Source organism: Chenopodium album, chromosome 2, assembly GCF_948465745.1.
Source record: "Chenopodium album chromosome 2, dcCheAlbu1.1, whole genome shotgun sequence".
Classification (NCBI taxonomy): domain Eukaryota; kingdom Viridiplantae; phylum Streptophyta; class Magnoliopsida; order Caryophyllales; family Amaranthaceae; genus Chenopodium; species Chenopodium album.
In genome coordinates, this window is record NC_137835.1 from 4,914,268 (window position 1) to 4,927,945 (window position 13,678).

At 33.2% G+C, this 13,678-nt stretch overlaps 1 protein-coding gene across 1 annotated transcript; it reads left to right on the top strand.

The window, feature by feature from the left end:
• Positions 1-5,429: 5,429 nt before the first annotated feature.
• Positions 5,430-5,855, top strand: LOC145567150 (auxin-responsive protein SAUR78-like). Its single transcript, XM_081626388.1, has one exon. It carries the CDS (start codon positions 5,430-5,432, stop codon positions 5,853-5,855), a length of 426 nt encoding a protein of 141 aa, XP_081482514.1.
• Positions 5,856-13,678: the final 7,823 nt, after the last annotated feature.

The following is a 13,678-nucleotide window of genomic DNA, read 5'->3' on the forward strand; positions in this document are numbered from 1 at the left end:
TACGAAGGTCAAGATGAAGTTTAACTTGACAAAAACTCAAGAACAGATATATATATTTTTTGACCTTACATAATACCTAATTAACAGAGAATTTGATGATAATTGGGCTTCGTTGGTGACCTTGGTCGGCTAAGCTGTCATAACGCGTACAATATTAGTATTTGTATGTTTGTAGGTGATTTATCAACTACCTTAGCTTAGCTTAGCTTGTTTGTCTCAAGCTAAGTGCCTAAAGTGTGACATTGACATGCATAATCAAGCCAACTCAATTTATGGTTGAGACCATGATTAATTGACCATTATTAACCTTTTCATTATATGTAACAACCAACTCAACCATGTCTATAGCAAGGTGGGATCGCCGGATTGTTAATTCAAAAACGGTTTGCCTAACCTGTGTCTAAGAGTACATGTTCAAAAATTGTATGGCGGAGAGGGTTTAGGAAGATTTAATCTAAGACCGGGAATGGAAAATGCCTTACCACCTAACCTACCAAAATCATCAATGTGGACAATTAGTTAGCTTATACTTTAATTAGGAGTTGTATTATATTTAAGCATGCCAAAAATGCATGTATAAAATACAATAATACTTTATATTAATGAGTAACGTCATACGTATGAGATTGTCTATTCGTGGATAAGGAAACACCTTGATGGATCAATTTTGGAAGGTTTTTCTCCTCTACCCTTTTTGAAGTAGGTTTCTTTCCATTACCTTCTTGAAAATCAACTATGTTAAGTATGTATAAAGCACCTTATTTAACATACCTTTGAATTTGGAACATTTGAATATTTCCTAAACCGATAAGGTTGACAACTATTGATATTTATTTATCCTATGAGATCACGAAAGACAACTTAGCAAGTTGAAATCATCTACTCTTATAAACTAGTAATTAAATGACTGATAGACTATTTTTAAATATTATGTAACGCCTTAATTAGATCCCGTGATGTACCCACTACTACAAATTCTTCAAGAAATCACCGCCTTGGGCCATTATTTAACTTCTCCAAGAGGTTAGTGAAAGTTACCGAACCTCTTAGAGTGACCGTAGTCTACTCTAAGAGTTTCTTCATCATCACATACCTGTATCATAACCAACCAAACGAAAAAAAACAACTAACTTTGGTTGAAAATGCAACGTCTGAAAAGGAATATCAATCATATCATTCATATGGAGTAGTACCTTCCATTATCTAGCAATTTCTTCAACGACTCTTTTCTTGGAAGTGACCTAATGTGCATGTACCAAACACAAAATTGAAAAACAAATCATTGTATTCCTCGTTTCTTTTAGTTATTCCTACTTACGTAGTACTTATTTTTGTGTAAATCATTCAATACACTTTTTAAGCATAGATATTTTTAAATATGTAATTGTAATACTTTTTTTTAAAAAAAAAAATTACTACTTTTTAAATCTATATATCAAGACAAATCAAACATATTTACTACTCCGATCCGTATGTATTTATTTAGTCTCGGAAAGTTTGTATTCTAATTACATTACTCATAAAAATTAACAAGAATATTGATAAAGTATATAAACTGATCTTGGGCTTCAATTATCAAGTTAAGCTTTTATTGATTTGGTCTTTTAACATGGTATTAGAGCAAGCGTGACACAAAGATCATGAGTTCGAATCTCATCCACCCCTGCTCTAAGGCCGAAACCTCCAAAAATTTTCAAAAACCGTGGATATTAGCCTTCAATTTTGGAGTTTTTTTTGACTTTTTTTTCAACTTGGAATAAAAATTGCCGACATGTTTACCATGGTATCTAACATCCTCCGGGAGTCCAATTGGATGGGTGGAACCATCCAATTTGCCTTTAAACGACCAATTTACCGGTTTACAACTTGCACCAATTCCATTAATTTAAGCCTACCACGAACATCTATGACAACAAATAATGATCATATATGGTTCCAAACGACATTACATGACCCCGAGATGTATTCCCTTAAATTACAAGACTTTTCGACACCGGGCCCCGAAGACTCCAAAAATTCTCAAAACGCATGGATATAGCCTTCAAAATTTGAATTTATTGACTTTTTTCGCCCGGAAATAAAAATTGCCGAAATGTTTACCATGGTATCTAACATTCTCCGGGAGTCCAATTTGGTGGGTGGAAACATCCAATTTGCCTTTAAACGGCCAATTTACCGGTTTACAACTTGCGCCTATTTCATTAACTCAGGCCTATCACAAACATTTATGACAACATATAATGATCATATATGGTTCCAAACGACATTATATGACCTCGAGATGTATCCCCTAAAATCTAAAGGTATTTCAACACTGGGCCCCGAAACCTCTAAAATTTCTAAAAAAACAAGTAGCCTTCAATTTTGGAATTTTTATACTTTTCTTCACCCGTTAATAAAAATTGCCAAAATGTTTACCATGGTCCCTAATACCTTCCCGGAGTCCAATTGGGTGGGTGGAACCATCCAATTTGCCTTTAAACGCCCAATTTACCAGTTTACAACTTGCACCGATTTTATTAAGTCAAGCCTACCACGAACATTTATGACAACAAATAATGATCATAAATGGTTCCAAACGGCATTATATGACCCCGAGATGTACCCCATAGAATTTCAAGACTTTTCGACACCGGGCCCCGAAACCTCCTAAATTTCTCAAAAAGCGTGGATATTAGCCTTCTATTTTGGAATTTTTTGACTTTTTTTCGCCCGAAAATAAAAATTGCCGAAATGTTTACCATGGTCCCTAATATCCTCCGAAGGTCCAATTGGGTTGGTGGAACCATCCAATTTGCCTTTAAACGGCCAATTTACCGATTTACAACTTGCACGGATTTCATTAATTTAAGCCTACTACGAACATTTATGACAACATATAATGATCATATATGGTTCTAAACAGCATTATATGACCCCGAGATGTATCCCCTAAAAAATCAAAACTTTTCTACACCGGGCCCCGAAACCTACAAAATTTCTCAAAAAACCTTCAATTTTGAATTTTTTTTGACTTTTTTCGCCCGAAAATAAAAATTTCCGAAATGTTTACCATGGTCCCCAATACCCTCCGGGAGTCCGATTGGGTTGGTGGAACCATCCAATTTGCCTTTAAATGACCAATTTACCGATTTACAACTTGTACGGATTTCATTAATTCAAGCGTACTACGAACATTTATGACAACACATAATAATGATCATATATGGTTCCAAACGGCATTATATGACCCCGAGATGTATCCCCTAAAATATCAAGACTTTTCTATATCGGGCCATGAAACCTCCTAAATTTCTCAAAAAGCGTGGATATTAGCCTTCAATTTTGAATTTTTTTTGACTTTTTTTTTGTCCGGAAATAAAAAATGCCAAATTGTTTACCATGGTCCCTAATACCCTCTGGGAGTCCATTTGGGTGGGTGGAACCATCCAATTTGCCTTTAAACGCCCAATTTACCGGTTTACAACTTGCACCGATTTCATTAATTCAAGCCTACCACGAACATTTATGACAACAAATTAAATAATGATCATAAATGGTTCCTAACGGCATTATATGACCCCGAGATGTATCCCATAGAAGTTTAAGACTTTTCGACACCGGGCCTCGAAACCTCCCAAATTTCTCAAAAAGCGTGGATATTAGCCTTCTATTTTGGATTTTTTTGACTTTTTTTCGCTCGAAATTAAAAATTGCCGAAATTTTTACTATGGTCCGTAATATCCTCCGGGAGTCCAATTGGGTTGGTGGAACCATCCAATTTGCCTTTAAACGGACAATTTAAGTAACTTGCACCGAAATTGACCCAAACCGTTTTAACCCTTTAAAACCCGAATTTAACCTGACTTGTTACTAACCTGACCTAAATTCAACCCAACATGTTTCGAACCTGACCCGAATTTAACCCAACCCGTTACATACAAACCCGACCTGAAATCAACAGGACTTGTTATTGACCTGACCCAAATTCAACTCGACTTGTTATTGACCCGATCCAAATTTTACCAAACTTATTACTTACCCGACCCAAAAATTCAACCCATTCTGTAACTAACCAGACTCGAAATTAACACGAATTGTTATTGACCCGACCTAAATTGAATCCAAATTGTTCCTGATGACCCGATTTCAAATCACCTTAAATGCAATTTAGACCACCTTATTATTGTTGATCAAAGTATTTTGTCTAGGGAGACCAAGTCGGTCCAAGCCAACAAAAGAAAGGTGCATCATCCTCAAATTCAAGAGTTAAATATAGTATATATTTGTTGTATACATGGTCAAAGGAGATAATTATCTTCCTAAATAATAGAGTATAGTTCTCTAGTATATTGCCATATATATTATAGTCAAAGGAAATAATTAGCTTGATAAAGATGATAATTATCTATTTATAGTTAGTTGAACCCAAATATGACCTGACTTGGAAATGACCCGATTTGATTGATTGTAACCTGCAAATTATTGAATTGAACATAACCCGACTTGAATCCGAGAATGACCCGATTTGGAAATGACCCAACCTGATTATAACCTGCAAATTATTGACTTGAACTGAACCCGAGAATGACCCGACTTGAAAATGACCCGACCTGATTATAACCCGCAAATTATTGACTTGAACCGAACCCGACTCAAATCCGAGAATGACCCGACCTGATTCTAACCCGCAAATTATTGACTTAACCGAACCCGACTCGAACCCAAAAATTACCCTAACCCGTTTTAACCCGAATTAAACCCGACCTATTGTTCACCCGACCCGAATGTAACCCGGCCTGTTATTAACCCGATAAGAAATATGACCCGACGTGACCTGACTCAAGCATGACCCAACCCAAACCCGACCCGCATATGTTAAAGAATTAATCCGAATTGACCCGACCCGAGTTGACCCGACCACTCTTATCCGACCCTAACCCGACCCGTTTACCCGAATTGATAGCTCTAGCTCTAATATCATATATTAAAGGACTAACTCAACCAAAAGATTAAGCTTATGGTTGAAGTACATGATCGGTTTATATGCTCTATGAAATATGAAATAACCTAATAATTTGTAGACACGGAGTTATACAGTTGCATTGCATATCCAAGGTCACACGCGGAACACAGCATCACACATATATTTAGTCATTATACTAACCGTTGGTAGGCCAATTTGTAGCACACTAGCACCTCAATATGTCATTTTCTCTCCCGCGTTTAAATGATTCAATCCAACAAGCAAACTACTTTCACAATGTACATAAATACACCACTTTTGGTCATTTGACTCCTTCATTACCACATATACCACCACTACCAATTCTTCCATCATTACTATATCTGCGTATATTCTCTATCAATACACGAATTGAACCTACATATAATAGTTATCCTTTAATCTTAAAATTTAGCATCGTCTTTCCTTATCCTCGATCGTTATTATGGACTGCTTGGTTATGCCAGTTTCGGTTCTAGTGAGGCGATGCTCCGGGAGGTACTCGAGCTCGAGACTAGGCTACCGGTCCTTGGATGATGATGCTATGCTATCCGATAATGATTTGGTCACGGTGGTGGTTGGAAGAGAAAGAAGGCAATTCTTGGTGGATCCATTTGTGTTACAAGAGAGCCCGTTTCGAGTTTTGATTGAGTTAGCTATGCAAGGTCATCATCATAAACATGATCATAAGAATAATAAGAGGGAGTTGGAGAATTATATGGATGGTATTATAACAACAAAAAGGGTGATTTTTGTTGATGTGGATGCTATATTGTTTGAGCATATGCTTTGGTTGATGTATAATGATTGCTCCTCTTTTTTCAAGCTTAACGTTAAGGAGATTATAGAATTTTATGCTCAAGATTATTAATACATATGTATGCATGTAGATTAACTATATATATTGATATACTTATACTACGTATGATATATACTTAACTACTTAATTAACTTGGGGTAGGCAGCTTTAATCTCAACAAGTTTGATTAATCTTGAGAATATTATTGAATTACTTGTGATTAATATATATTTCTTGTCATAATTGTGTATACCTTGTGATTAAATAAAAACAAGTATTGAGTATTTGGAATTTTAGTACTCCGTATACTTTATTATTTATTTTAAAATTAATCCGATCCCTCCATTCTTAAAGTATTATGATATAAGGACTTTCATTGATTTAAAAATACATACTTTCACACACTCAAACAAATAGACAATCCGTAATAAGAAACTCAGCCGTATAAATAAACATTTCACCTAAAACATATGGAAAAATATTCCTAAAACTGACTGTTATGCTCATTCGCAATGACGGCTTGAAAGTTAAGGGCTTGTTTGACATTATTTTTTGTTTTTAGTTTTCTGTTTTTTTGAAAATAAAAAACCAAAAACAGGAAACAAGAAAAAGGTGTTTCTACTTTTCTGTTGTAAGTTTTCAATATTATCATGATTTTAATGGGTTTGTCTAATTTTTGTTTTATTATATGACATATATCGTATGAGTTTGAAAACCAAAAAACAGAAAACCACAACGATGTCAAACGAACCCTAAGATTGTCGTTGTTTGTTTGTAATTTGTAACTAAAGAATAGAAAGAATTGGGATACAAACGCTTAGCTACAAACTAAAGAATAGAAAGAATTGGGATACAAACGCTTAGCTACAAAAAAAAAAAATTAGAATGCACTTTATCAATGTACAAGTAATATTTGGGTACATTCAATTTGATAACAAAAATAAAATCACATTGTTTGGAAAGCAATACATAGTTGAGGTAATTTTATGTTTATATATGTCCTACAAGAGTTCACCGTTATTTAAACTTTTTATTTATTTATTTATAAGCTTACACAATATTAAAATATTATTTACTTGAAGGGATAAACATACAAGTATATTTTTGTAACTTAGCATGTGTTCACAAACAATAAACACGTCACACATTGACTAATCAACTATACATATAAACTTTAGTTTTGTATAAGTAAAATTCAACAATATCCCACAAGATCCATATTAAAAAAATAACCTGCAAAAGAAGATGAAAATAAATATAGAGATATTTCCTTACAGAAATTTCCAATTGCATGTAATATTTAGGAAATTTTAACATTTGCTACTACCTAAAACGCCCCGCTTCAGATTTGCTACCTATTTAAATTTATTTTTCACTTTGCTACCACCTAAATCAGACTTTGTTAAAAATCACTACCACTTAACGGAATCCGTTTATTTAAAAAAAATAAATAAATAAAATAAAAAAGATTTTTAAAAAATTTAAAAAAAACCAGCAACCCCACCCACCCCCTCCCCTAATCTGCCACCCTCTCCCTCCCCTAATCTTCCACCTTCCCCCTCTCCCCTTCCGGCGGCCGGCGCCTAAAGATTCGGTCGGCGCCGCGACCTCACCCCCTCCCTTTTCCCCACCCAAAATTGACAATCCTAATCCTAAGCCGACACCCCCAAACCCAGACCACCCAAAATTGACAATCCTAATCCTAATTCGTTTAGGGTGGTTTTGGGGTGGTGGTTTCGGGTTAGGGACGGCCGAAAAGGGTAGGGGAAGGGGAGAGGGTCGATTTCGGTGGGGGATTCAGGGGAGGGGGGCCGATTTCCGGTGGAGGGAAGGGGAAAGGGGGTGGTTTTCGTTCGGGGTGGGGGTCGGAGCTCAAGAACGGGAAAGGGAAAAGGGGGATTGGATGCGCATAGGGTGGGGGAAAGGGAGGGGGTGGGTTCGCGCGGCGGCGCCGGCGCCGGCAGGGGAAGGGGGAGGTGAGGGGTGGCAGTGAGGAGGAGGGGTGGCTGCAAGGTGGTTGGAGGGGTGGCTAAACGGTGGAGTGGGCCCACTAACGGAAATAGTAACAGAATAAGGCACGTGGTAGTGATTTTTAACAAACTCTATTTTAGGTGATAGTAAAAAAATAAAAAAAAATAAATTAAACAGGTAGCAAATGTGAAGCGTGGTGTTTTTAGTGGTAGCAAATGTGAAAATTTCCTAATATTTACATCCCAAGGCCTTTATGAATTTTCGTCCTAGCAAGTAACAATGGCATTTACTATTTTCTGTCATGTGGAAAAAAGTAGAACTTCCATTAGTGGGCTTTATGTTGGGCTAAGGCCCTATGTATCTCAAACCCTCACGACCTTCATATATTTGGGCTCTTAGTTATATTCTTTTTTAACCTTTATCCAAGACAGCTTTAACTTATTATATTACATGTAATCAACCCCAAGTCCATTAGACCATTACTGTATTTGAAACATAGCTAGCATGGATTTGTTCTTAAAGAAAGTGATGTTAAATTATTATGTCTACGTGAGTCTTAATCTGAATTGGATATTTTTCAGGTCGATTTTGGATTGAATCGGGTCAGGTTAGTGTGGTTTTGACACCTCTACTTTCATGTTCAGAAAACGCTTTATAGCTAGGTTTTTGGGGATGATTGTGTTTATTTATGTTGTTAGTTATTACACTTTTTGTGTTAATAATCAAAGATGGGGGGTGTTAATAGTGTGTAGATTTCACAGATGGAATTGGAGAGCGTTGTGATGGTTCGACCTTGAACTCAACTTAACAGTAAACTCTGCACAATAGTTATCAAGGTGAGAGACCCTATGCAACTAGTCGTATGCCCAGCCCAATTGGAAATAAAGCACCATTGTACGTGTAAACTTCTATTTAGGCTCTGCAACTCTAGTTGCATCATATGATAGTGTTAACGAATGCTAACTAACTTAGTTGGTCAAGAGCGTGTTAATAGTGCGTGTTGTTTGATATACTACCTCCGGTCCAATTTACTCGCAACAAAGGGTATTATTTGTGAGACATAAAATATTCTTGTGTTGCAAGTAAATTGGACCAGAGGTAGTAGTAGTGAAGGGTAGTAGTAGTAGTACATTGATGTTTCAATATAAAAAATCAATATAACTAGCTAGCTTTAAAGCAGTGGTTAGTAAAAGCTACGGTGTATTATATTTAGCTTTAATCACTATTTTAACATTTAGTTTATGTTCTTGTTAAAATAATAATAATAATAATAATAATAATAATAATAATAATAATAATAATAATAATAATAATAATAATAAAATAAATCCAGTTTATGTTGTGCAAAAACTAACCTATAATAAGTATGTATACATCAAATGACTTTGGCAATTGATTAACCTTTAACAGCCAGTATCTCAATACTTACAAGAGTAAAAGATCCAATAGCTTCTACAATAAATAGGCTGTTATATTTATCTTGCACAAAAACTAATTTCACTAATCATGCCTAAACTCGATCTTAATAAATAACAAATGTACAAGCTAGCTAAGGCTTATGATCGAATCTTTTTTACATCACTACTAATCATATCTTTCTGAAGACCAAAATGATTCGATGATCGGTCTACACTCTTAAACTACCATGTCCTACTAGGTTGCCACCCAACTCCCCCAATGAATAAGAAAGGAGATTTTAGAGTATATGCCCTAGAAAAGAAGTACCAAAAAAGTTATAAGAATGAAAGAAAGATTGAAGTACAAGTAGAGTTAGCATGTTGTTCTTATTCCTCTCAAATGCAGAGAAAGTTAACTTCTTTAATTTATGTCTCTCAATTAATTCGAAGCTTCTTCAATACTACTACTCACGCTTTATACTAGCTCATGATCATAATGAATATTGTAAAAAATGTACTAATCATTCTCATCATACCATGATGCCTACTGTTTGATTGACATAACCTGGTTACATCAATTGTACTCTTCAACACATACCTTGCCTTTTATGAGACATGATAACTAAACTTTTCATTTACTTTGTTATGTTACTAGAAAATGGTGACCATATGTTAGTTTATGTTACTTTCTCATCTCATTACCATATTTGTGTATTCATATTTCTATTTCTATTTACCATGCTGGATTTTATTAAAATTTGTTTTAATTTATATTTTTAATATATTAATTAACAGATCGATAATATTATTGGTCAAAAGGTATGCATCATGCAAAATGCAAATGAGAAGATCTTAACAGCGTAAAGGGGTTAGGAGAAATTTAAAAAAAATATTGTGATTTGTAACTTTAATCTAGTTCATCAATTGAGGAAGTCCATTAACAAAAAGCAAAAAAAAGTATAAATTAAATTAATTAAAGGGGTCTTAATTACAAGTTGGCTTCATTATTGTTGCCAACATCATCATTTACTGTACACAATGATATTTAGTGTATAATTAAACATGTTTTGCATAAAGTTTAGGTTGGAGGATCGGAGTTGCTAAAATTTCATTAGCTAGCTTATGTAGCTCATGATGAACATGACTCCTCCTTATATATTAATTTTATTATTTATATTAGTATAATACATAGTTTTAGATGTTTCTTGGTATAACCATTATATTAGTTTACTTGTTGACAACTTGGATAAACATAACAGCATTATTATTATTGTCCAAATAATGTGTGTAAACATGCATATAATAGATGTCTTAATCTAATATTGTAAGAACACAAGACTTAGTCAACATATTCTCTATTCCAAGTTTGCCTTTCATTATTCGTTGTTTCTTTGCTTTATCATATTTGAAGTTGGTAAGCTAATATCTTAATGTCCTAACTACCTTTTCTTAATTCCACTTTACCTTCCAATAATCATTTTACATCTCTCTCTCTCATCATCATTTTACATTATTTCACTAATAAGTTATATTTAGCTTTAACAACCAAATAAATTTAAGAAAATTGAATCACTAGGTCAACATATTTTAAATAATTATTGTATGGTCCATTACTAAGATATTCATGTATCATTTTATTAAAAATAAATTAGTGGAACAAATTTATATAGAGGTAACGGGTAATGATCATGAAATCTATAACAACATTAGCTTATTATTTTCGTGAAAGTCCCAAGTAAATTACCACTTTGTATTATGAATTGGTGCAAAAGCAAGAAAAGAGCCCAAATTCAGCAAAGCAAATCTCAACAAACTTTCAAATAATTAAATGTATTGGTTTTGGCTACTATATATAGATGCCTAAATCCTCTATGAATTCTATTTTAGAAACTTAAAGATAGCAAACCTATTTTTGAAAACACTTATGCACGGCGCCATGGCTTATATGGTAAGTAGTAGTATATCTGAATTGTGTTTACACATCAAAGTTTGAAATAACTCATTAACATGCTTTACTTCCGTGCAATACTATCAAGGTATCAATTAAACAGTCATTAAATTAAATTATTATCATCTCACTCTTTTAGCCTAGCTAGCTATATTCTTAAGAATTTAATCAAGTTTTAATTTGTTCTTTTTCCTCTAATGAAGCAAAGCCATCCTCATCACTTTAATCCAAATTTTAAAAGAAACCTAATCCTTCTGAAAGAGTGAAAGTGTACAAATGTGGTCAATTGATTGAATCTTTAAACCAAAATCTATTATATAATATACATAACAATGATATTATAACTAAGTAATTAGATCTTGTCTTCTAATTTGAAACCTACAATATCTATAGGTCTAGATATCGCCCCTCCTTTCTCCTTGCATTGCTTGTGATGAATATTATGCTTCCTATGTTTACTTTTGCATGTACTAAAATATATTTAAGGAGCTCATTAACTTATTATAAGTTTCTTCAAATTACATTTCTAAGAGGAATTTTCTGAACTTTGTGAATACTCTGCTTAATTCTCAGCTCATTAATCATTATGGAAAAACTATATATAGAGTACAAACTAGTAAACTACATAATTTGCTAAACTTTGAGATGCTCCGATACCATGCTAAACTTTGTGAATACTCGGCTTAATTCTCATTAATCACGGAAAAAACATATATAGAGTACAAACTATTCTTAGAGTTACCTTATCTTTGGTAACCTAGAATTAGGAAACAGTCCTAAGATAAACGTATTTACCATAAACAAACTCTATCAAACATACTCTAATATCTCGGAAAATATATCTGCAATAGAATTCGAAATGCACATTTATATGCTTTTGATATCTTCTTATCGACGGTTTGAAACAAAAGATTGGATTCGATCTAGAGAACAATTTGTAGTTGGTAGGGAGAAAATTAAAATTATAAAACTTCACTATTCACACCTGAGAAAATTGCAGCTTGACCATACCATAAAGCATAATAAACCATAAACTATTAAGATTGCCAAATGAAGAGGGTGAGATAATATATGCATGTATTTTCAGTTTTTCACTAGATTCAATCCAATATGATCATCTGTTAAATCACATGAGCTCAGAATTTTTTTTTTCTTTTTTTGTTTGTTTGTTTGACAGTAGAAAAGTATTTCTTGAGTCTTATTATAAATGCAAAATATCTTAATAAAGGACTTCCTTATAAAAAATTTGTTGTAAGAAACTAATAAAAATTAAATGTTGTAAGTTGCTACCATTTTTTTTAAAAAAAAAAGTTTCTACCATGTGTTTGATTTAACAATGTAAAAGAAGGGGAATTAGGGGTTATAAGGGGGGCTATGGAGAAATTGGAGGGGAAAAGGAGAAAAATTAATTGATTGAAAATATATGGGTCATTAAACAATTAAACATCCCTTATTCAATGCAATAATCCGACAAAAAGGTAGCTTCTTACAACATTAAATGTTTTATAAGGTTGTTTCTTACAACATTTAGTGTTTATAAGGTAATTTCTTACAACATTTTTTTAATTTATAAAAAATGAAATGTATAAGGTAGTTTTCACAAAAAGTCCAAATACATGTTTTACTCTTTTTAGGAAGAAGTTGTTTATTTTAAATTGTAATATTAAAGCTACTTAGACTCCCGTTTTAATAAACTTATTTCACATATGTTATTCCAAGAGATCTTGGGATCGATTCTCATTCCCCGCCCTTGTGGCTCTCTAAAAAAAAATGTAAAACTTTATTTCTACTTATTGAATATTTATTTATATGTTAGGAAAACACGTCGAGCACACACAACATATATATTGCCTTATAACTTTAGTCAAGATCATCGACATGTTAATCACATAGTTTGATATATGTTAATTCAGTTCAAGATGCTAACTTCTATAATATCCCCATTCAAAATTAATTGTTGTGTTGATAATATTAGTCTAGCTAATTAAACAAAGGTACATAGTACATGGATGCATTTGATGATATAATACATCGTACATGATTCCAACATATATAAATGACAAAAAATACACAATCACATCACATCACATCTATCTCAAAAGATTGCTCCATTATATATTGTCCCTAGCTTTGAGTTATATATCCCTTGCATTGCTTACCCTAGCATTGAACCCTAACTTGCTTTAATTCAGTGGACCTTGATATCATACATAAAAACATATATTTCATCAAATAAATCTTAAAGAATCTTAATTTGTATGATTGATCATACGTAAGATCACAAATTTCTATTAAAAAACCACATTAAGGTTATTGATAACATTAATTCATCCATGACATACATCATACTTCCATATTCACTACATATAATTAGAACATTACAATCGACCTTATTACAACAATATAATTAAATAAATTAGGTCATTTCACAATCAATGTAACCAAACAAAAGGTAAAGTTCATCCATAAATAATTAAGTTTAAGGTGTTAAATGTCAATTATTTGTGACCATACTTAAGCAAAAGCTTTCTTAATATATTGAGCTAAATCAATAGTTAACGGATATAAATCATTGCTTT